Here is a 22,669-nt window from a genome sequence, read left to right on the forward strand (position 1 = left end):
AGACAACAGTGTGTCAGCCACAGAAGGAAAACACTGAAAGATCAATATGTACCAATAACCTTGCTCTATTTAACTGTAAGTGGGAGGCCTTAGATACATAATGAGTCTTGAAGATATCAGAAGAGACTGGACATGCTACTCTGGATCTTTTCCCAGGCTCTAGCGCCGCAGCCGCCGTGGATATCCTGCCTCAGGCGTTCCTCAACGCGACGGCCCCCCTGCCCATTCAAGAGCACAGCGTCTACTTCTCCATCAGCAACGCCACCGCCGTCAAACAGCAGGTACAGAGCGCCTTGCAGGCCTACCTCGCCGACATGGGCATGACCGTGGACATGATGGCCGCCAGGACGCTCAGGCAGCTGTACCAGCAGGAGAGTAACTACTTCAAGCACTTTGAGTACCTCGCACTGCACCCTGAGCAGCTGGTACCCACTTCATACGACTCGGCACTGCCGTACCTGGGCGCCCTCTACCGTCGGATGGTTGCCCTTGTAAAGGATGGAGCTTCAGCCACCAGCAGAGCTACCCCACAGGTAAGCAGTAAAATGGTTGAGAGAAAGAAAAAGTATAAATTATAGTCTCCTACAAGTAGCCCATTATCAGGAAACACATTTAACGTTGGGTAGGCAGCTAGAGTTTCACAGCTACATCTCATTGGGGTAGATCTTCACCACATACTTTGGAATGCACTCACAGAGGCCATGTCCAACGCAGTCTACCTGATTTTTACCCACTATCACGACTCTACTTCATTTTCCAACCTATTCTTTTCGGAAGTGCAGCCCATGCGTTCATCCTCAAATTGTGTACTCACTGTCACCAACTCCACCATCGAGTATCATCATTACATGCAAACCGATCTCTGCATAACTGCCCCATACCTTAAGAGTACCACATAACCACTCAACGTTTCCACAGAGTGGTGTTTCAGTGGAGTGAGGATCATTACTAGTGCTACCATCATGATCATCATCGTCTTCATCAGCACATCCATGAACAAGTGCTTTTTAAAGCAAACATATTCCAAAATTATCAACAGTTTCAGTAATTAAATCTTGTAATTAGAAATGTAACCCTTTTTTAGTATCCTTTCCGCTGCTGTCCACTTATCCTCAATCTTGACGGTTAAGTGAATGAAATGACAGTAAAAATTAAAAATTTGCAAAAGTTACCACAACACTACAATTTAGTCACCTACTGTCTAGCATTATCAATGCAAACTGTATGAGACACTAGACATCAATACATGTAAATATACTAGGCCACATAAATGATTATACCCAATGACTGTAGGTCTCTCGGAACCTGCGTCAAGTGGAGTATTCCGAATGGAGCCCAGAGGACTCCTATGTCAAGCTGCCTGAGGTGGTTGGCAGTGGCCTTTCCGAGCTACGTTCCTGGGTCAACAACTTGCTGGTTACTGGCCTGTCAGCCACCAACAGCCAATTGGCGGGCATAATGAAGAAGACACGTGAAGAGGTGGGTAGTGCACAAATACATTACCAACCTTCCTTGTGGTTAGCATATTGTGGTTGCATATCTACGAGTATATATACACACCTCCCCATCTGGTGGTAAGAATATTGTGGATATATATGGATATATTCTGGAGAAAGAGAGAGAGAGAGAGAGAGAGAGAATGTGGACTAGACAGCACTCTAGTAACAATAGCATTGTTTTTCCAGCAACTCATCCCATACGTGCAGAGTGCCCAGTTCAATGCCAGAAGGGCCAGCAGCTGGTACGAGGATAAGTTCCAGCAGTACTCCAGCCCAGAGGTCTACCAGGACTTTGTGGCTGCTCGGCAGGAACTCTGGGACCTCCAGCTGGTCGCGTAACCACCAACTCATGGAATCTCATAACGTGTAAAACCTCAATAAACACTGTCATCTTATGAAGTATGCTAAGTATTGTTTTTACTGTCACCTTCCCTAGAAACTACCTGTCGAAACAACTCTCAAATAAACTGATGGTCACATTTTGGCCTATAAAAAAACGAGCAATATCTGGCGCTATTAAAGTGTCACATATTGTTGTAAATTTCGATATTTTTTATTGTTGATGTAATGGCATTTCAGAAACTGAGCAGTTTGTTTACGGTGAGCATTTAAAGTAATAGTATTGTGAGAAAATGGAAGATTAGGTGAAAATTATCATAGATGAATTTTTTTCCCATGTCTTGAATTCCTTCATTCAACTTTAGGTTATCAGTGCTCCTCGAAATTAGCTGCTTACAATTCGTTTGCAGAATTTCGTCAAGATCACACAGCCATTACTGATGGATTCTGTGAAGGTTCACAATAATCACTGGTTGTTCTACAAGCTAGAGACGGTACGTATAACATCTTTTCTGTTATAGTGACTGATACTAGTGGTGACGTGGACAATGGAGGAACAAAAATGTCATTTCTGTCATCAATAACAGATGAGTTCAAAAAGTGAACAGCTAGTCATGAGCCAGGTCGAGGTCCAGTGAGTCATCGTAGCAACAAATAGGCCAGACCGTCTCGACAATGGCATTATAGCAACTACGACTATGAAAGGTACATCAGTCAAGAAGGCTAGGAGAGTGTTTCTACTACACAGAGCAGATAAGCTGTTATCAACATCTCACTTAGACAGTGAATCAGCATCACTTAGTTCCAGTAAGACTGATGTAGAGGAATTATAGCAAAGTTTATGCAGATTGTAAATCGTGGTCTGGTAAGTTATGTGCCTACTAAGTGGATAAGGGATGGAAAAGACCCATTTTTGTCCAATAACGAAATGTAGAACATGGTGAGGAACTAGAGACTGTTGCACTCTCGGTTCAACAGGGAATGCATAAGTAACGACAACAGAAGTGCGTGAAGCGCTACAACTACCACCGTCGCACTTCAGCCTAAGATGGGTCAGAAAACCCTAGAAAATTCTGGTCGTGTGTAAAATCGCTAAGAGTGTCGAAGGCTTCCATTCAGTCCCTTGTTGACCAGTCTGTTGTGGCAGCTGAAGAGAGCAAAACGACAGTCGAAGTTTTTAATTTTACGTTCAAGAAATCGTTCACCCAGAAGAATCGTACAAACATACAGTCAATTTGATCATCGGACAGGCTCCCGTATGGACAACAAAGTAATCAGCATACCTGGCGTAGAGAAATGACTGAAACATTAGAAAGCAAATAAATCACCAGGTCCATATGGAATCATAGTTCGATTTTACAAAGAGGCATTGGCGTATCGAGGTCATGTTTAGTTAGTAGCATTTTTGGAAAGAACGCACACCAAGTTTCAGCTATATTGGTCTATGTGTTTGGCATTCGTGTCAATGAAATGATCTTACGGCATTGTTGACCCAGAGACCCCATGCGGGGTGTTCGGCCGCCGTAATTGCAAGTCCTTTTTAGCTGACGCCACTTCGGCGACTTGCGAGTCAATGATGATTAAATGATGATGAAAGACACACAACACCCAGTCATCTCGAGACAAAGAAAATCCCTGCACCCGCCGGGAATCGAACCCGGGACCCCGTGCGCGGAAAGCGATAACGCTACCGCAAGACCACGAGCTGTGGACATTCGTGTTAATCAAGGCAGTCGAGTGATTGTCGAAAAATGGACGAAAAAGAATTTCGTGTGGTGATTAAACATTACTCTATGAAAGGCAAAACACCTCAGGAGACTAAAGAGAAACTCGATAAACATTACGGTGACTCTGCAACTTCGATCAGATCAGTTTATAAGTGGTTTCAAAGAGATGCTGAACGTTCTGAACGCCCTCCGGAGGTTACAACTCCAGAAATCATTGATAAAATCCATGATATGGTGATGGATGACACAAGAGTTAAGGTGCGTGAGATTGCTAGTGCTGTGGGTATCTCGAATGAACGGGTGCATAATATTTTTCATAAACAATTGGACATAAGAAAGCTATCCGCAAGATTGGTTTTCGCGATTGCTCACGCTTCACCAAAAACGGAGTTGTGTGAAGTGTTGCAAGGATGGTTTCCAGCTGTTCAGGAAGAATCCGCAGGGCTTTAATCGTCGTTTCGTCACTGTGGATGAAACATGTGTACATTACTGCACTCCTGAGACCAAACAACAATCAAACAACGGGTTACCAAGGGAGAATCTGCACCAATAAAGGCGAAGACCATTCCTTCGACTGGAAAGGTTATGGCGACCGTCTTTTGGGATTCGAAAGGGATAATCCTCATCGACTATCTGGAAAAGGGTAAAACTATTACAAGTGCATATTATTCATCGTTACTGGACCGTTTGAAAAGCGAGCAGCAACAAAAACGCCGGCGATTGGACCGCAAAAATGTCCTTTTCCATCATGACAATGCACCAGCACACACCTCAGCAGTTGTGGCCGCAAAATTATTGTAAAAAGGATTCCAACTCGTTTCACATCCCCCCTATTCTCCAGACTTGGCTCCTTCAGAGTACTATTTGTTCCCCAATTTGAAGAAATGGCTGGCAGGGCAAAGATTTTATTCAATCGAGGAGGTGGTTGCACCAACTAATACCTAATTCGCAGATTTTACATTCCCTATTATTCGGAAGGGATCAAAAAATTAGAACTGCGTTGGACGAAGTGTATAAGTCCAAAAGGAGACAACGTCGAAAAGTAGAAAAGTTTTACCACAAACATGTAAGTAGTTTTTATTTTTGCACAGGCTTTTCAAACGGCCCTCGTATTTTCAGTTCGAATATAATAAAATTTCCTTAGACTTAGAAGATTACGTGCATAAATTAGCATGGTTTTAGATAGCATCGTTTGTGCGAAACTCAGCTTGTTCTTTTCTCATATGATCTACTGAGAACTACGACTGAAGATTGCCTATTTCTAGACAGAATTTGACATGGTGCTCGATTGCAGGCTGTTAACAAAGGTACGTGCTTATAGAATGTGTTCACAGATATGTGAGTGGCTCGAAGACTTCTTAAGTAACAGAACCCAGTAAATTGTCCTCGATGGCGAGTGTTCATCAGAGACAAGGTTATCGTCAGCAGCATCTCAGGGACGTGTGATAGGACCGCTGTTGTTCTCTACATATACGAGGGCCGATCAGAAAGTAACCTCCGGTTGATTTAAAAAAATACACCAAGTTAAATAAAAATATTTTAATATATACATCTTACAACTACATCTTTGCACTATTTTTCTACATAGTCTCCATAGCGATTGAGGCACTTATCGTATCTCTTCACAAGCTTTGAAATTCCTTCTGCATAAAAATCACCCGCTTGTGCCTGGAGCCAGCCTGTGACCGCATCTTTGAGCTCTTCGTCGTCATCAAACCGCTGTGACCCGAGCCATTTCTTCAAATGCATGAAGAGGTGATAATCACTTGGCGCCAGGTCTGGGCTGTAAGGTGGATGGTTGATAACGTCCCACTTGAAGGACTCAAGAAGGGCCGTTGTTCTGCGAGCAGAGTGAGGACGGGCGTTATCGTGCAAAAAAACGATACCGGAAGTCAGCATACCACGGCGTTTGTTCTGTATAGCCCGTCGTAACTTTTTTATTGTTTCACAGTACACGTCTTGATTAATGGTCGTACCACGTTCCATGAATTCAACCAACAACACCCCTTTGGCATCCCAAAACACCGTTGCCATCAGTTTTCTGGCAGAAAAATCTTGCGAGGCTTTTCTTGGTTTGGTAGGCGAATTTGAATGTGCCCACATCTTTGATTGTTCTTTTGTCTCAGGGTTCACGTTCTTAATCCAGGTTTCGTCACCGGTCACGATTCTGTTTAACAATGGTTCTCCTTCGTCCTCATAACGTGACAGAAAGTCTAATGCAGAGGCCATTCTTTGAGTTTTGTGGTGGTCGGTAAGAATTTTGGGCACCCATCGTGCACAGAACTTACGGTAACCCAATATTGCTGTCACTATCTCGTACAAGAGAGTCTTAGAAATCTGTGGAAAACCAGTAGACAACTCCGACATTGAGAAACGTCGATTTTCACGAACTTTTGCATCAACTGTCTGAACGAGTTCGTCAGTCACCAATGATGGTCTACCACTCCTCTCTTCATCATGAACGTTTTCTCGTCCACTTTTAAATAAACGTACCCATTCACGGACAACTCCTTCACTCATAACTCTTGGTCCGTACACGGCACAAAGCTCACGATGAATAGCTGCTGCAGAATATCCTTTGGCTGTAAAAAACCTTATGACAGCACGCACTTCACATTTGGCGGGGTTTTCTATTGCAGCACACATTTCAAACTGCCACAAAAACTAAACTAGCGCAGGTACGACGTTCACTCGACCACGGCTTGATGCCGACTGACCTGTTGAGTGCGTGAACGCACAGATGGCGTCGCTACTCCCCCCACAACCCGCACTGTGACCAATCGGAGGTTACTTTCTGAACCGCCCTCGTATAAATGATTTGCCAAACAGAGTAGGCAATAGTATGTGGTTGTCTTCTGATGATGCCATTGTGTACGTTAAGGTGTCGAAGCTGAACAACTGTAGGAAGATACAAGACGACTTAGGCAAAATTTGCAGTTGGTGTGATGAATGGCAGCTACGGAAATGTGGAAAAATGTAAGTTAATGTAGATGAGTAGGAAGATCAAACCTGTAATGTTCGGATGCAATATCACTAATTTCGTGCCTGACACAGTCAAGTCGTTTAAATATCAAATGGTTCAAATGGCTCTGAGCACTATGGGATTTAACAGCTGAGGTTATCAGTCCCCTAGAACTTAGAGCTACTTAAACCTAACTAACCTAAGGACAGCCCGAGGTAGGATTCAAACCTGCGACCGTAGCGGTCGCGCGGTTCCAGACTGAAGCGCCTAGAACCGCTCGACCACTCCGGCCGGCCCTTTTAAATAGCTGGGCGTGACGTAGCATAGCGATATGAGGTGTAAAGAGCATGTGAGAAGTGTGGTGTAGGAGGCGAATGGTCGACTTTGGTTTATTGGGAGAATTTTAGGAAAGAGTGGTTCACCTGTAAAGGAAACAGCATGTAGACCGCTGGTGCGACCTACTCTTAAGGACTGCTCAAGTGTTTGGGATCTGCACCAGGTCGGAGTGAAGGAAGACATCGAAACCATTCACAGGCGGACTGCTAGATTCGTTACCAGTAGGTTCGAACAACACCCCAAGTGTCAAGCAGATGCTTCAGGAACTCAAATGGAAATCCCTGGAGCGAAAGCGACGCTCTTTTCGCGAAACACTACTGAGAAACTTTAGAGAACCGGCATTTGATGCTGACTCCCAAACGATTCCACTGCCGCCAATATACATTGCGCATAAGGACCACTAACATAAGGTATGAGAAATTAGGGATCATATGGGGGCATACAGACAGTCTTTTCTCCCTCACTAGTACTGGTACAGGATACCCACCGCAAGCAGCCGTATGGTGGCTTGTAGATTAGCTATGTAGACGTAGATCGTAAGTGGGTCATTTCGCTACTACAGGCTTGATCTCTGGATTCCGTGCCGAGCGTGGGTTTGTCGCTGGTATATTGCTGTCAAATGCTGCTACTTCTGCTGAGAGACGGTTCTCAAGCCGCTACGGATTTGTGATCATCCAATTTTCAGACTACTATACGCCGAAAACTTTTGATTTTTGTACGCCTTACAATCTGGTATCTTTTCTCGATAAAGGACTGAATTTCTTTTCTTTATCCATCATAGTTACTTCGCTGCTTCAAATGAAGCACGACACTGCTCGAAATTTCAAAGAGTTTTCAGAAGTAAAAATGTTTTTCGTGAACTCTTCGTATAGTTGATTTTAGTTGTTACATTGCAGTATATAAAATGTAGGTAAGATATCGAAATTTTATTTAAAACTGAGAGCAGGACGATATGACATTCCGTTCTCGAGTTATTGCTTTTTTCAACTGTTGGACACTCGCCCGCAACGCCCCCATTTCCGCCCCTGCGCATCAGGAAGTGTGTGGTCTCAACAAGTCATCTTTCTTATTGGTTCAAGATATCAAAACCAATTTTTTGCAACAGATGGCACGAAAAAAAGGGCATATGTAGTGGGACAAATACTCAAAACTTTTTCATTCCGTGAGATATGGAAGTAACTTGTCTGCAGCACTCAGAGATCGTATTCACCTCCACAGCACCTGGGGAGTGGTGGAGCAGCAAACGTATAGACGTCCACAACAGTGAAAGGGTTATAGGTGCTCAAATGAGCAACAGCTGGCGCTACTGAAATGTCACACTTATATTGTTGTAGATTTTGAAATTTGTTATTGTTGATACTATCAATGGTGCGAGCCGAAGGCTTCAAGGAATAGCGAGAACTAGCGAACAAGTGCGGTTCGCGGTATTTACGGCCTGATTCACGTCAGTGGACGGGAACACGTGACTTGCTTAGCGGTGGTAGTGACCACCCAGTGGGATCAAAGTGCAGCCGTGCTATCAGCCCGCGTGTCTCTCTGACCTGATCCGCATATCGGTACAAGGGTTGGTCGAGGAACCGAATGAAGATCGTGTAGCAAAACATGAGATTCAACACGTGACTTACCATGAGGTAGATTCGTATCTAGTCGTACTGAAGAGTGCAGTATTTATAATTTAGCCGTGAAAAAGCTCGACTCCCATTGGATTCTGCAAAATTTTGCCGAAGATAGATCGCGTTAATTGATGAACGCAAATAACCAAAAAATTCGACTGAAGAAATGCGGAATCCGTCTACCACATCACAATACGAGACGAAGCTTTTGGATAATCGTACTAGTCGACAACTATGCAGTAATCAAATGTTTGGATGTTTCAAGAGTAATCAAAGAAAGTAAAATGCATGCGAAGTACTTACGAAAATATAGTGGACTGGTTCTTTATTGACACTTACAGGCTGCAACAAGTGCTCTAGAGGATCGAATGCCAGTTACTGCTGAATGCTGTACATCAATTTCTTCGCCGAAAGTATTTTATGGTATCAGGAAAACAACAGATAATGTCACACCTTCGTGAATTCCAGCTGCCCCATAGAAGACACGACTGGATGTCAGACTGTTGTCGTAAATGTAGACATCATCACAGGGATGGGAAATATCGATCGGTTAAAACCTATACCTCTATTTTACTTCAGAATAACCGGTATTTTTGGTATTTATTTGGTTTTGGTTATAGCGGGCTTTCGTTATTTTTTACAAATAACCGAGTAAAAAAACGAAAATTAACTAGCCATATCAGCACAGCTAAAATTTTTCTTTTTTAAAAGAATCATTTTTAAAAAACGAGTAACTTTTATTCGCAAAATTTCCATTGCTCTGATATGTCACGTTATTACAAAATTTGATAAAAGTCATCAGCTATATTTTAACAACAATGCCGACAGAAACGAGCAACAAACGCATGGCGTAAGGAATGGTAGAGTACTGTAGAGACAATAATGTACCTGTTACCAAGTGGCGTCACCTATTAGACAGCACACGTGTACATTCAGCGAGGGGCACTTGCCCCATCTGGTCTATATGCTTGTTTCGTTTGTCGGACATCAAATTGTAATATGGAGTGGCATCATCCCTAGTCTGGAAGTATTTCGTGAAGTGCAATGCTCGATTTTCTCGACATGTGAAATCATATAAGGAGAAAACATAGAACTTAAGGGTTCATTTGTAGTATACAGTAAAAATAGAAAGTAACTGTTGTCTGTCTGTACACAATATGCACTCACTTAATTGTAGCCATTGACAATGGACAAATTAACACAAAAAATACAGTTCTCATATCCTCATTTCTCACCCTTCAGCGCTGAATATTCGTATTGCCCAAACAGTGGTATGACCCTCGATTACAAAATGATTTTTGAGCAGAGTTTTTGGAAAATTAGGATCAATAGGAGAATACTGTTGATTTTTTTTTTTTTTTTTTTTTTTTTTTTTTTTTGCAATGTTCAACGACGTGCCACTCTTCGACAAAAGCCGCCAACTGTGGACGGACGATGATTTCTTATTATAATTGCCTACTAAATTCAGTACTTATGTTCTGTGTATCTTGAAACTCAAGATACTAAAATCTTTCCGTATTTGTTCGAGTTCTATGTTTATTATAGGAAATAATATACGAATAATGTAATTCGATTAATTTCAGAAACCGACTATTTTCTGTGGTTTTAAGACTCTGGTTACACTGGTGTCGGAAAAAACCATATAATCGAAAACCGGTTATATCAGCGATAACCGCCACCCTACATCAGTAACCATGTAAATGAACAGACTTGTGATTCTCTGTGACAGGTACACTACGTTATCAAAAGTACCTGGACACCAGGCTGAAAATGACTTACAAATTAGTTGCGCCATCCTTCGGTAATGCTGGAATTCAATATGGTGTTGGCCCACCCTTAGCCTTGATGACAGTTTCCACTCTCAAAGGCATACGTTCAAACAGGTACTGGAAGGTTTCTAGGGGGGTGGCAGCCCATTCTTCACCGAGTGCTGCACTGAGGACAGATATCGATGTCAGTCGGTGAGGCCTGGCACCAAGTCGGCGTTAGAAAACATCCCAAAGGTGTTCTATAGGATTCAGGTCAGGACTTTGTGCAGGCCAGTCAATTACAGGGATGTTATTGTCGTGTAACCACTCCTCCACAGGCTGTGCATTATGAAGACGTGCCCGATCGTGCTGAAAGATCCAGTCACCGTCCCCGAATTGTTCTTCAACAGTGGAAAGCAAGAAGGTGCTTAAAACATCAATACAGGCCTGTGCTGTCATAGTGCCACGCAAAACAACAAGAGGTGCTAGTCCCTACATGAAAAACACGACCACACCGTAATACCGCCACCTACGAAATTTACTGTTGGCACTACACACGCTGGCAGATGGCGTTCACCGGGCATTCGCCATACCCACATCCTGCCACCGGATCGCCACATTCTGTACCGTCACTCCACACAACGTTTTTCCACTGTTCAATCGTCCAATGTTTACGCTCCTTACGCCAAGTAAGGCGCTGTTTAATATTTACTGGCGTGATGTGTGGCTTATGAGCAGCCGGTCGACCATGAAATATAAGTTTCCTCACCTCCCGTCTAACTGTCAAAGTACTTGCAGTGGATCCTGATGCAGTTTGGAATTCCTGTGTGATGGTCTGGATAGATGTCTGCCTGTTACACATTACTATCCTCTTCAACTGTCGGCGGTCTCTGGCAGTCAACAGACGAGGTCGACCTGTACATTTTAAAGCTGTACATGTCACTTCACATTTCCAATTTACTATCACATCGGAAGCAGTGGGCCTAGGGATGTTTAGGAGTGTCGAAATCTCGTGTTCAGTTCTATGACACGAGTGACACCCAATCACGTGACCACGTTCGAAGTCCGTGAGTTGTGCAGAGTGCCTCATTCTGCTCTCACGCGATACCTAATGACTACAGAAATCGCTGATATGGAGTAACTGGCAGTAAGTGGCTGCAAAATGCACCTAATATGAGAAACGTATGTTTCTGGGAGTGTCCGGATACTTTTGATCACATAGTGTAGGATAAACTGCCAGCAGCTTTAGCGATATTCGCTTTTACTGCAGTTACCAGGCCTAGTAGGGTGTATAAGGGACGTGAACAGCGTCAGATGTTGACTGATCAGTGTGGAGAACACGGACATGGCAGATAGGGCCGTGAGATAGCGTTATCAGAAACTGCTGGGGTGCGAAACCGGCCTCATTGTGAATATCCTTTTGGATGGGTTGTCTAATCGTTCATTATCCAGATCTGGGGGCATTCAAATGAAACAGGGGCCAGATGCTTGACGGCATGGAATCACCAGGGCAGAAACTCTTGAGGTCATGGTTCAAGTGGTCCATGTCTGAACACCACAAGGGAGAAACCCTGAATCGTGCACCAAGTACATTGTAATTCTTCACGTAATGCTCTGCCTGGAAATTTCCGTGCCATCCTGTGCCATTTGTCAGGGATTAGCACAAGCCAGTCTAGGGACTTAGCTGGCCGGGTTGGCCGAGTGGTTCTAGGCGCTAGAGTGTGGAACCGCGCGACCGATAAGGTCGCAGGTTCGAATCCTGCATGGATGTGTGTGATGTCCTTAGGTTAGTTAGGTTTAAGTAGTTCTAAGTTCTAGGGGACTGATGACCTCAGAAGGTAAGTCCCATAGCGCTCAGAGCCATTTGAACCATTTTGAGCCATAGTGCTCAGAGCCAATTGAACCATTTGGGGACTTAACGTCCCCTGTGTAGGATGCAGTTACCAATGCAACACAAACGGGTGTGTTTGTATCAATGCCGTGTCCGGGAAGAATGGGTGCAAATGAAAGGTATCGCATTGCCCTGAGCAACAAATAGTGCTTATGCACTACCCTACATGACCATCATCTGCCTATTTGGTGGTGACGTGTGGAGGTCGCATTCGTCCATTGTTCACGAGACTCACAACAGTATTAGTTTGCTCCTGACGTCATCGTGTGGGGCACCATCGGATATTAATCTAGGTCACAGCTAGTAATGACTGACAGAACTCTGACAGCATCCATATCCTCAAGTGCCACCTCCGATGCGACGGTTTCGTGGTACTATTTTTCAAGACGACAATTCTCGGCCACATAAGGCACGTGTCTCTGTTTTCTGCCTCCGTGATGATGAGGTCTGCTGTGCCTAAGAAGATCTCCAGATAGGTCCCTGTTGGAGCACGTCTGGGGCTCGGACACCAACTCAAACCCAGTGTCAATATCCAGAAAGCTAAGGACCACTTATATCAGTTGGGGGCTAACTCGCTATAGGACGGCTTTACGAGATCTTTAGCAACCGAAACAGGGCCTGAATCAAAGCCAAAGGGGACGCAGCCTCATATTGACAAGTGGGCTCATACGGCCGAGTTGTCTGTTAATGTGACTGGATATTGTAATCAATGGAATAACACAGCATAGCCTCTCTATCCGTGAAGTTTCATTTCGTTTCTCCCTCCTCCTCCCCCCCCCCCCCCCCTGTGGCTACTTACCTTTCTTAGTCAGGCAGATGTATATCACTGGCGGGTATTTAAATTATTCTCCATTTCAGCAGTGGTCCAACTGATGCCTTACATAGCTGGTGACAAATTTCCGACCTCCATCGCTTCCATAGGCGATGCAGTCAGCTGCCTCTTCCGTCTTACTGCGTCAGAGGGTGGTTGCCAACCCACGCTCTGGGCAAAACTCTTATCTCGACTCGACTGATAAGATTTGTCGACACTCGTATCTGAGTTGCCTGCAGCTGAGCAGACGACCGGCGTCTTCTCCACGTCGAACATGTGATCTTCCGTTACGCTGTGCTCGGCCACTAAATATTATTCCCCTGCCCCAGCCTTATGTTACGTGTATGTTCAGTGCAACGCAGGGGCACACAGCGCTGCGTTTGTCCTAGGTTAAACTTTTCACAGAAGCACTGAACGTTATGGACCCCGGGTGTACGAAGGCCGAGGTCATCTCTCACACTATCGAGAAAGTTCCTCATTTTCCTAGGTGGCCGAAATACGTACTCGATAACTTTCTTATACAGAGCTCGGCGGATTCTTTTTGCTCCCTCTCAGTAATTTCTCCTTCGTTGATCCTAACGGTGCTTTAGTGTATCCTCAGTTCATTCTTCTTAAGCGGCCGCAGAAATGGAGAAATTAGAATCGTGAAGGGCATAAATCGTCTGAGAAGACTGTCGGTTTCCATACAGTTTGCAGTTGATGGAGAGTGTATAGAGTCGTGTCTACAGCGAGACAATTAACTTCTCAGCGGTTTGCGTTAGGAAGTTCAAACTGAATGGTTGGCCGCGGGGCATGATCAGAATTAGTATGCGTACGCGCTCTCGCATTGTTATTGTGGCCACTTTCATATGGATGGGTTCGTCAATTAGCAAAATTGGCGCGTTTGGGGTACTGAGAATATGCATTTCGCGATCGATAAATCTCTTCAGCCTCAACGGGAGACTGTCGTGTTCAGTGTCCAGTTACGGAATAATCGGCGCGATATTCCCTGATCGTACGGTAACTAACGAACGGTACGTGAAGGAATCTGCAAAATGGTTTCATCTACATTATCCAAAGATACCTGTATTTCGACAAGATGTGTTTCATGCAAGATGGAGGTCGACCCCCTCGAAGCAGGAGAGTGATGTCCTAGAGGAGCACTTTGGGGACCGCATTCTGGCTCTGGTGTACCCAGAGGCCACTGGGATGAGCCTCGATTGGCCGCCATATTCTATGGATCTAAACACGTGGGACTTATTTTTGTGGGGCTATATCAGACAAGGTGTACAGCAATAACCCCAAAACCATTGCCGAGCTGAAAACAGCCATTCAGAAGGTCACCGATACCATCAATGTTCTGACATTTCAGCTGCTCATGTAGAATTTTGTCTGCGCCACGCCATCGTCAATGACGGCAGGCATATGGAACATGTAATAATCTAAATCCGAATACCTGTTGTGACGTTTACATGTTGAACAAGGTGTGTGCACGCCGCAGTTCGTAACAAATTTAAGTTTTTTTCATACAGTTCAATAATTGTCACCCTGAGTGTAGTGCTATAGAACGAAAAGATAAGGAATGAAGAGATTCTCCGCACAATCTGCGAAAAAAGGAATATGTGGAAAACACGTACAAAATGAACGGGTAAGATGATAACACATGTATTAAGACACCAGGGAATAACTTCGTGGAACTAGACGGAGCTGTAGAGGATAAAAATTGTAGAGTAAGACGGAATACAACCAGCAAATAATACTCTAAATTGAAGAGCATGGCACAGGAGAGTAATTCGTGGCGGGACGCATCAAACCAGTAATGCAACTTAAATTTTCCTCAAGGATGAGTTACACTAGAATGTGATGTCGTAAGACATTCATGAATGAAAGTGAGAAAAGTAATCAGAATTTTTGATATTAGCATCTCAAAAAACTAATCTTATCCGTAATGCAAGCTTTGGCGTCTATGAGGATCTGTTAGAAGTGGCTTCTAGTTCAGGTTCTCAACTGTGTAAACAGCCAAGAATTAAGAACGATCTCTTTTATTTAATGATTTGTCTTCTTGTGTTCCTAATGGTGTCGACATGCTTTGCACTTTACCGAGTATCCGGTATTGTATTTTATCTAAATTGAACGAGATCCCATTTGTAGGGAATACGTTATTAATTTTCATGACAATGCCATTTTTAACGGTTGATGTTCCTCTATTAGCACTGTAAATTGTTCACAATATGTACCTACATGACTTAGCAGACGACGTCAGCATCTCCAAGAGCCTGCAGGCAGTAATGATGTTTCGAGAATGAGATTTTCACTCTGCAGCGGAGTGTGCGCTGATATGAAACTTCCTGGCAGATTAAAACTGTGTGCCGGACCGAGACTCGAACTCGGGACCTTTGCCTTTCGCGGGCAAGTGCTCTACCAACTGAGCTACCCAAGCACGAATCACACCCCGTCCTCTCAGCTTTACTTCTGCCAGTATCTCGTCTCCTACCTTCCAAACTTTACAGAAGCTCTCCTGCGGACCTTGCAGAACTAGCACTCCTGAAAGAAAGGATATTGCGCAGACATGGCTTAGCCACAGCCTGGGGGATGTTTCTAGAATGAGATTTTCACTCTGCAGCGGAGTGCGCGCTGATATGAAACTTCCTGGCAGATTAAAACTGTGTGCCGGACCGAGACTCGAGCTCGGGACCTTCGCCTTTCGCGGGCAAGTGCTCTACCAACTGAGCTACCGAAGCACGACTCACACCCCGTCCTCACAGATTTACTTCTGCCAGTATCTCGTCGTGCTTGGGTAGCTCAGTTGGTATAGCACTTGCCCGCGAAAGGCAACGGACCCGAGTTCGAGTCTTGGTCCGGCACACAGTTTTAATCTGCCAGGAAGTTTCAGTAATGATGTGTACAGAAAGGTCGCAACGCAAGAGAATTGTAGCAAAATGCTGAAAGACCAATAGAGGGTAGAGCTTTGGTGTAGGTGTTGGCAGTTGAGCCTCACAAGAAACAACCGTGCCTCATAACTAGACGGAAATATCAGTTAATGGCAGATTACTCTACTAAAAATCGTTCACTGTGAAATGAGTGTAGTGGGGCACACTTGTATGTGGCACCGGAATATGATGATAATATTCTACATCTACATCATACTCCACAAGATACGTAATGTTGTGTGGCGGAGGGTACTTTCGGTACAACTATCTGATCCCTCCGACCCTGTTCCACTCGCGAATAGTGCGTGGGAAGAATGATTGTCGGTAAGCCTCTGTATTGGCCCTAATTTCGCGAATTTGCTCCTCGTGGTCAATACGCAAGGTTGGGGGTGGGGGATGGGGTAGCAATATGTTGTCCGACTCCTCCTGAAAAGTGCTGTCGCGAAATTTTAATAGTAAATCTCTCCGCGATGTACAACGCCACTCTTGCAACATCTGCCAGTGGAGTTTCTTTAGCATCTCCGTAACGCTCTCTCGCCAGCTGAAACGTCCCCTTTTGAACAATTATACTCGACTGTGCTTAAACTGACGCACAATATTTTTAGCGCAACGCAATCTGACTTTAAATAATCTCTACAAGAGAATGGCCCTGACTAACATTAACCTGTACTTTTCACAAATCACTTACCTCACAAAAATCTTGGTTACTCCCACTACTGCAATACAGTTAGCGCCACTACTGCCAGCTAAATAAAAGATTCAAACTATGGAAGGCACTAACTAATGATAGGGATAGTTAGCAAATGAAAGATATTAATAGAGAACAAACAATGTATTTACCTTCATATATATATATATATATATATATATATATATATATATATATATATATATATATATATATACTCCTGGAAATGGAAAAAAGAACACATGGACACCGGTGTGTCAGACCCACCATACTTGCGCCGGACACTGCGAGAGGGCTGTACAAGCAATGATCACACGCACGGCACAGCGGACACACCAGGAACCGCGGTGTTGGCCGTCGAATGGCGCTAGCTGCGCAGCATTTGTGCACCGCCGCCGTCAGTGTCAGCCAGTTTGCCGTGGCATACGGAGCTCCATCGCAGTCTTTAACACTGGTAGCATGCCGCGACAGCGTGGACGTGAACCGTATGTGCAGTTGACGGACTTTGAGCGAGGGCGTGTAGTGGGCATGCGGGAGGCCGGGTGGACGTACCGCCGAATTGCTCAACACGTGGGGCGTGAGGTCTCCACAGTACATCGATGTTGTCGCCAGTGGTCGGCGGAAGGTGCACGTGCCCGTCGACCTGGGACCGGACCGCAGCGACGCACGGATGCACGCCAAGACCGTAGGATCCTACGCAGTACCGTAGGGGACCGCACCGCCACTTCCCAGCAAATTAGGGACACTGTTGCTCCTGGGGTATCGGCGAGGACCATTCGCAACCGTCTCCATGAAGCTGGGCTACGGTCCCGCACACCGTTAGGCCGTCTTCCGCTCACGCCCCAATATCGTGCAGCCCGCCTCCAGTGGTGTCGCGACAGGCGTGAATGGAGGGACGAATGGAGACGTGTCGTCTTCAGCGATGAGAGTCGCTTCTGCCTTGGTGCCAATGATGGTCGTATGCGTGTTTGGCGCCGTGCAGGTGAGCGCCACAATCAGGACTGCATACGACCGAGGCACACAGGGCCAACACCCGGCATCATGGTGTAGGGAGCGATATCCTACACTGGCCGTACACCACTGGTGATCGTCGAGGGGACACTGAATAGTGCACGGTACATCCAAACCGTCATCGAACCCATCGTTCTACCATTCCTAGACCAGCAAGGGAACTTGCTGTTCCAACAGGACAATACACGTCCGCATGTATCCCGTGCCACCCAACGTGCTCTAGAAGGTGTAAGTCAACTACCCTGGCCAGCAAGATCTCCGGATCTGTCCCCCATTGAGCATGTTTGGGACTGAATGAAGCGTCGTCTCACGCGGTCTGCACGTCCAGCACGAACGCTGGTCCAACTGAGGCGCCAGGTGGAAATGGCATGGCAAGCCGTTCCACAGGACTACATCCAGCATCTCTACGATCGTCTCCATGGGAGAATAGCAGCCTGCATTGCTGCGAAAGGTGGATATACACTGTACTAGTGCCGACATTGTGCATGCTCTGTTGTCTGTGTCCATGTGCCTGTGGTTCTGTCAGTGTGATCATGTGATGTATCTGACCCCAGGAATGTGTCAATAAAGTTTCCCCTTCCTGGGACAATGAATTCACGGTGTTCTTATTTCAATTTCCAGGAGTGTATATAGAGCAGTTCATGACAAATTTCAAAACTCCGCCATCTCTCTCCCCACATCCACCACTGCTGGCGGCTCACCTCCAACTGCACAACGCTATGCGCTGTTCACAGCCAGCTGCCTAACACTACAATGGCGAGTATTACAACAATGCAAAACAGCCACAGACTGCACACAGCACAGCCAGTGATTTTCATACAGAGGTGGCGTTACCAATAAAAAAACCTAAACAGCCTACTTACATAGCCCCCATGCTCCCCACAAAAAATTTTACAAATTTTTTTGGGCACTGGCCAATACATATTTGTTAAAAAATTTTTTTTCACAATTACAATAACAAAGAAATGAAATGCACACACTTATTGATACAATGTTGGTCAAAAGCTAAAATTTTCTCACAGTCCATAAAGATAGTCCTGATCATTCATCATAATAGTAATTACAGTTTTTTTTCACAAAGTCTCATTAGTAAAAGAAATTGCACACAGACGTAGTGGATTTCCATGCAGTCTTGAAGAAGTAGTGTTGTCCTTCCAACGGAAAGACAGTGCTGACTCTTGACATGCTGACAGGTAATGGGCCACAACAGAGCAAACCCACAGCGGAGTCAATCGAAGTTTTGAAGAATATCGTTTGGTAGGTCATCACAGAGCAGACCCACTGTAGTCCTGGTAGAGATTACGGTATTGGTGGGCCATCAAAGATGCAGACCCACTGTAGTCCTTGTAGAGATAATGGTACTGGTGGGTCATCAAAGATGCAGACCCACTGTAGTCCTTGTAGAGATTACGGTACTGGTGGGCCACCAGAGGTGCAGACCCACTGCAGTCCTTGTAGAGATGGCCAGCAGCCATCTGTTGTGACTGTGCAGGTGCACAATCACCATTGAAGAGTCTTGCGGATAATATAGCAAGTCCATAAACCACCACTTGACCACTCACGAAATTTTTGGAATTGTCCTTAGAACCAGCAATGCTGTTATCCAGTCCCTTGCTGAATTATTAACACACGTGCAAACACTAACAGTCCCTACTTCTCACATATTGTCCATATGCTATGACCAACAGAAACGTGTGCAGTGAAATGTAACTTACAAGTTAATAATATGATGAACTGTTGTCAATTACAATTTTATAACATAAGAATACAATTACAAAGGTACAAAATACATCATTAAAGAACATAACAGTACAGATAACATTTGTAGTAATATGGGCTTTACAAAAGAATCGAAATAACATATACGTCAGTGTTACAAAAATAATGACATAAGTACATACATAAAGATCAGAATAACTTTTGAAATATCAACTTTACACATGAGCATTAAAACAAAACAGAATAAATAATGTCTAAGCATATTTACAAGGTAAATAACATATTATTAATGCCAATTATATTTGAGGATAACAGTATTCCTCATCATAGTGAATGTAGCTCGGTATTAGAAGAAGAAAAAATTCTATGAAACTACACAGAGACAGGAAGAAAACAAATACACAAGGGTACACAAACACATAGTGGGATAACACAAGGGAAGGACAGGGTTTGTTTTACTGCAGTATTTTGCAAACAAAACGTTCTTTACTTCTCGGAGATCTCCCTTCGTTCTTCATTATTTCCAAAAAGTCCTATCTATACCTCTTTTCTGTACTTTTCTCGTATAACCTCTCAGTGCATTTCTTCAAATTCATCGCAACTCATTCTCTTATAGACTACCCCCTCTTAAGCTAACTTAAATCTACTGAGTTCAGATGCTAAACTAAGGGACGAGGCAATGCAGCAGCACATAACATATTAACACAAACAGCAATGACAAAAAAATGGAAAATTGCAAAGCAAGCTACAGTAAATCTAAATTACCAAACAATGCAACATTACAACTAATATGAGCCAATGTGCAGCAGCAAGAAAAATAAATCAGTAGGAAACTGGCTTAGAAGAGTAACACAAATTAAAATTCAGTAGCACTATGCCTGGCAAACAGCAGCAGAAAATGAAAAACTTGTACCTAAACATAACAAAGTTCAAGCAGAAAAAAATATTACACTAAAAATGGCCATGTCTAATACCTATGTCACATCTTAACACTAGAGTGATGCATCACAATAACTTACTCTACCAAAAAAAATTGCCAAGTAGTTGAAAAGAAAATTATGTATGCAGTTCCTGTTACTAGCCCCTTCTTATTGTTCTTTCCATTCCAAGAGCTCCTTTTTCGAAGAATGTGGATCATAAAGTAATTATTTAATAGATCTGTTGACAGAAAGTGTTCACATTAGCAAATGCATTTAATTTTATTTTATGAAACCAATGCTGCAAGACAGCTGGAAACCAGATATCAAATGAAATAAGCAATTACGCAAACCAAAGCATAAAAATATCATTCAATAGTCATGTGACATTTCATAAGTTAGTAGACATTCTCTCAACTCTCGTAGATATACACTTGTCCTAATCAGGTATGCAGATGTAAGAATGTTTCCAAGTTATTATTAGCGTGTCGTATTTACAATGCTTTCTACAAAGGAACGTCAATAGCGAGGATAATGGCCTCCCTTTATTTTTTTTTCTACCTGTGCCGCTGAAAAGGGCTCGCAATAATGGCTTTTTCTCCAGGCGTCTGACACACCTGGCCTCTCAGCTGGGTGCCCACGACGCATTACGTGCAGGTGGTCACTGAACTTTCTTACCGAAATATTTACGACACCAGTTTCCGCTACAGTGACAGTCTCATATAAATATATTTCATAGGTCAAGAATTTGCGTTACAAATCTGTAGAAACAAAATCGTATGAATATAACAGTGTCCAAAAAATTTTCGCCGGCATTGTGATACATTCACGCATTTACACACATTTCATAACTCTTAAAGTACGATTCTTGGTTTACAACATCCTTTTTCACCAGTCAGAGTCCCTACCTTCTATTCATTATTCATATACATATAAACACGTAATCACATTCCTTATATAGCATCATCTTATTGATCATAAACATACCGCAACAGCATAATACACATCGTCATCGTAAAAATAACATCATAACACCTCAGTCAAATCTCAAAATCGTCGTAGCTTCCTCCAATAATTTCAAAACCTGAAAAAATTCTCTGCTCATGTCAAACGTGTTATCTGCCTCAAACGTACTTTAAAATCATGATCCCATACCAAATACATTATTCAAAGCTCTCATAGTATCACAATGGCTCCGAAAAAATATGAACTGTTCACAAAGTACAAACAACATACAATTTCGTAAGTGTGAAGTTATCCAACGGTGTAATTACGTAAACGTCTGTCACTGATGTAGTAAAATAAATGTTTGTCTCTCTCAGGTAAATAATCAGATAGCTGTGTAATTCTGTGTTAGAGAAATAAGGTACCGATGTGTAAAGTTGTATACGCAAATACCATATTAGCTAGGGCTCCTTGTGCTCGCCAAACACATGGTACACAAAGTAAGCGTGTACCCCCCTGAGGATTAATGTAATTATACCCGCAGGTGTTACAGATTATTGCAATGGAATGAAATGTATGAGGGAAAACTTTTTTTGTAATTCAAAAATCTTGAAAAATAAATGGTTTAAGTACAAAATTAATCACTCAAATGCGTGTTCTGTAGTGCTAAATGTGCGTCTTGCTGTAAGATAATTCTGTGGAACTGTCGTAGTTATCGTCCTCTGTAAGCAAAGTTCTGCTGAAGTCAATGTACTTACCTCATCATAAACGAAAGTGAAATGCTTTGCTTATAGATATCGTAGTTATTACGTACCTTACCGTGATCAAGAAAGTACTATAATGTAACGTAGTGTTGTGCTACAGAAAAGGCTGTCTCATTGTAGCTATACCACAAAAGTTACTACTAAAACATGTTTTACTTTCCAGAACAATACAGAAAAACTGTGCAGGTAAATTGTCACTCATTAGTAGCGTCGTGATAAAATCGTGTAGCTGTCACATAAACTAACCACTGTGTCATCTGGTATCTCACTGAAAGTACTTTAAATCCAGAATGTATTTTCAAGTAAACCAAAATGTTGCATTAAAATCTCATTAGCGGTACTGGTAAATGTTCTAAGTATGTGAGCCTTATAGTCGTTACGTAATCGTGCAACTAACAAGCAAGAATGTACACACACAATAACACTGTGTCGTCTGTTCACTATAACAATGCATTCGGAATTTCTGTTGAAATAAATTCTCTTGGTTCTTGACTGGATATTTAACTTCAAACATTGTTGCCTGTTAACAGTTTCTCAGAGTGACAAATTGTACTAGTAGCGTGGAGTGAAAAGTTTTATGGCAAAGACTAAGTTAAAAAGCAGATTATCTCTCAATAAACGGTTTTACATGTGAAATGTGGTGTAAACCTATACTCTTCCCAGTACGCAGACTTTCAACTGAAAAGCAATTATCAAGTGGTATACGTCGGTAAAGAATACTGGAATTTTTCTCAAGGTTAGCGTCTATGTTATTTTTCTCTGAGCCAGCTGGCGCACGCAGCTGCCTGCG

At 43.4% G+C, this 22,669-nt stretch overlaps 1 protein-coding gene across 2 annotated transcripts in view; it reads left to right on the forward strand.

The window, feature by feature from the left end:
- LOC126215260 (uncharacterized) overlaps positions 1-22,669 on the forward strand; it is a 40,459-nt gene that overhangs the window by 936 nt on the left and 16,854 nt on the right. The window contains exons 2-4 of one of the 2 annotated variants that reach the window (XM_049941941.1): positions 157-533; positions 1,294-1,479; positions 1,686-1,888. The exons of the other annotated variant lie outside the window; for it this stretch is intronic. Of the exons in view, the coding sequence (XP_049797898.1) occupies positions 157-533; positions 1,294-1,479; positions 1,686-1,838 (716 nt within the window). The 3' untranslated portion in view covers positions 1,839-1,888. Of the gene's footprint in view, positions 1-156; positions 534-1,293; positions 1,480-1,685; positions 1,889-22,669 lie in introns of those variants that run through there. 2 annotated transcript variants of the gene reach the window in all.

The sequence above is a fragment of the Schistocerca nitens genome, chromosome 12 (assembly GCF_023898315.1).
Source record: "Schistocerca nitens isolate TAMUIC-IGC-003100 chromosome 12, iqSchNite1.1, whole genome shotgun sequence".
Taxonomy (NCBI): Eukaryota; Metazoa; Arthropoda; class Insecta; order Orthoptera; family Acrididae; genus Schistocerca; species Schistocerca nitens.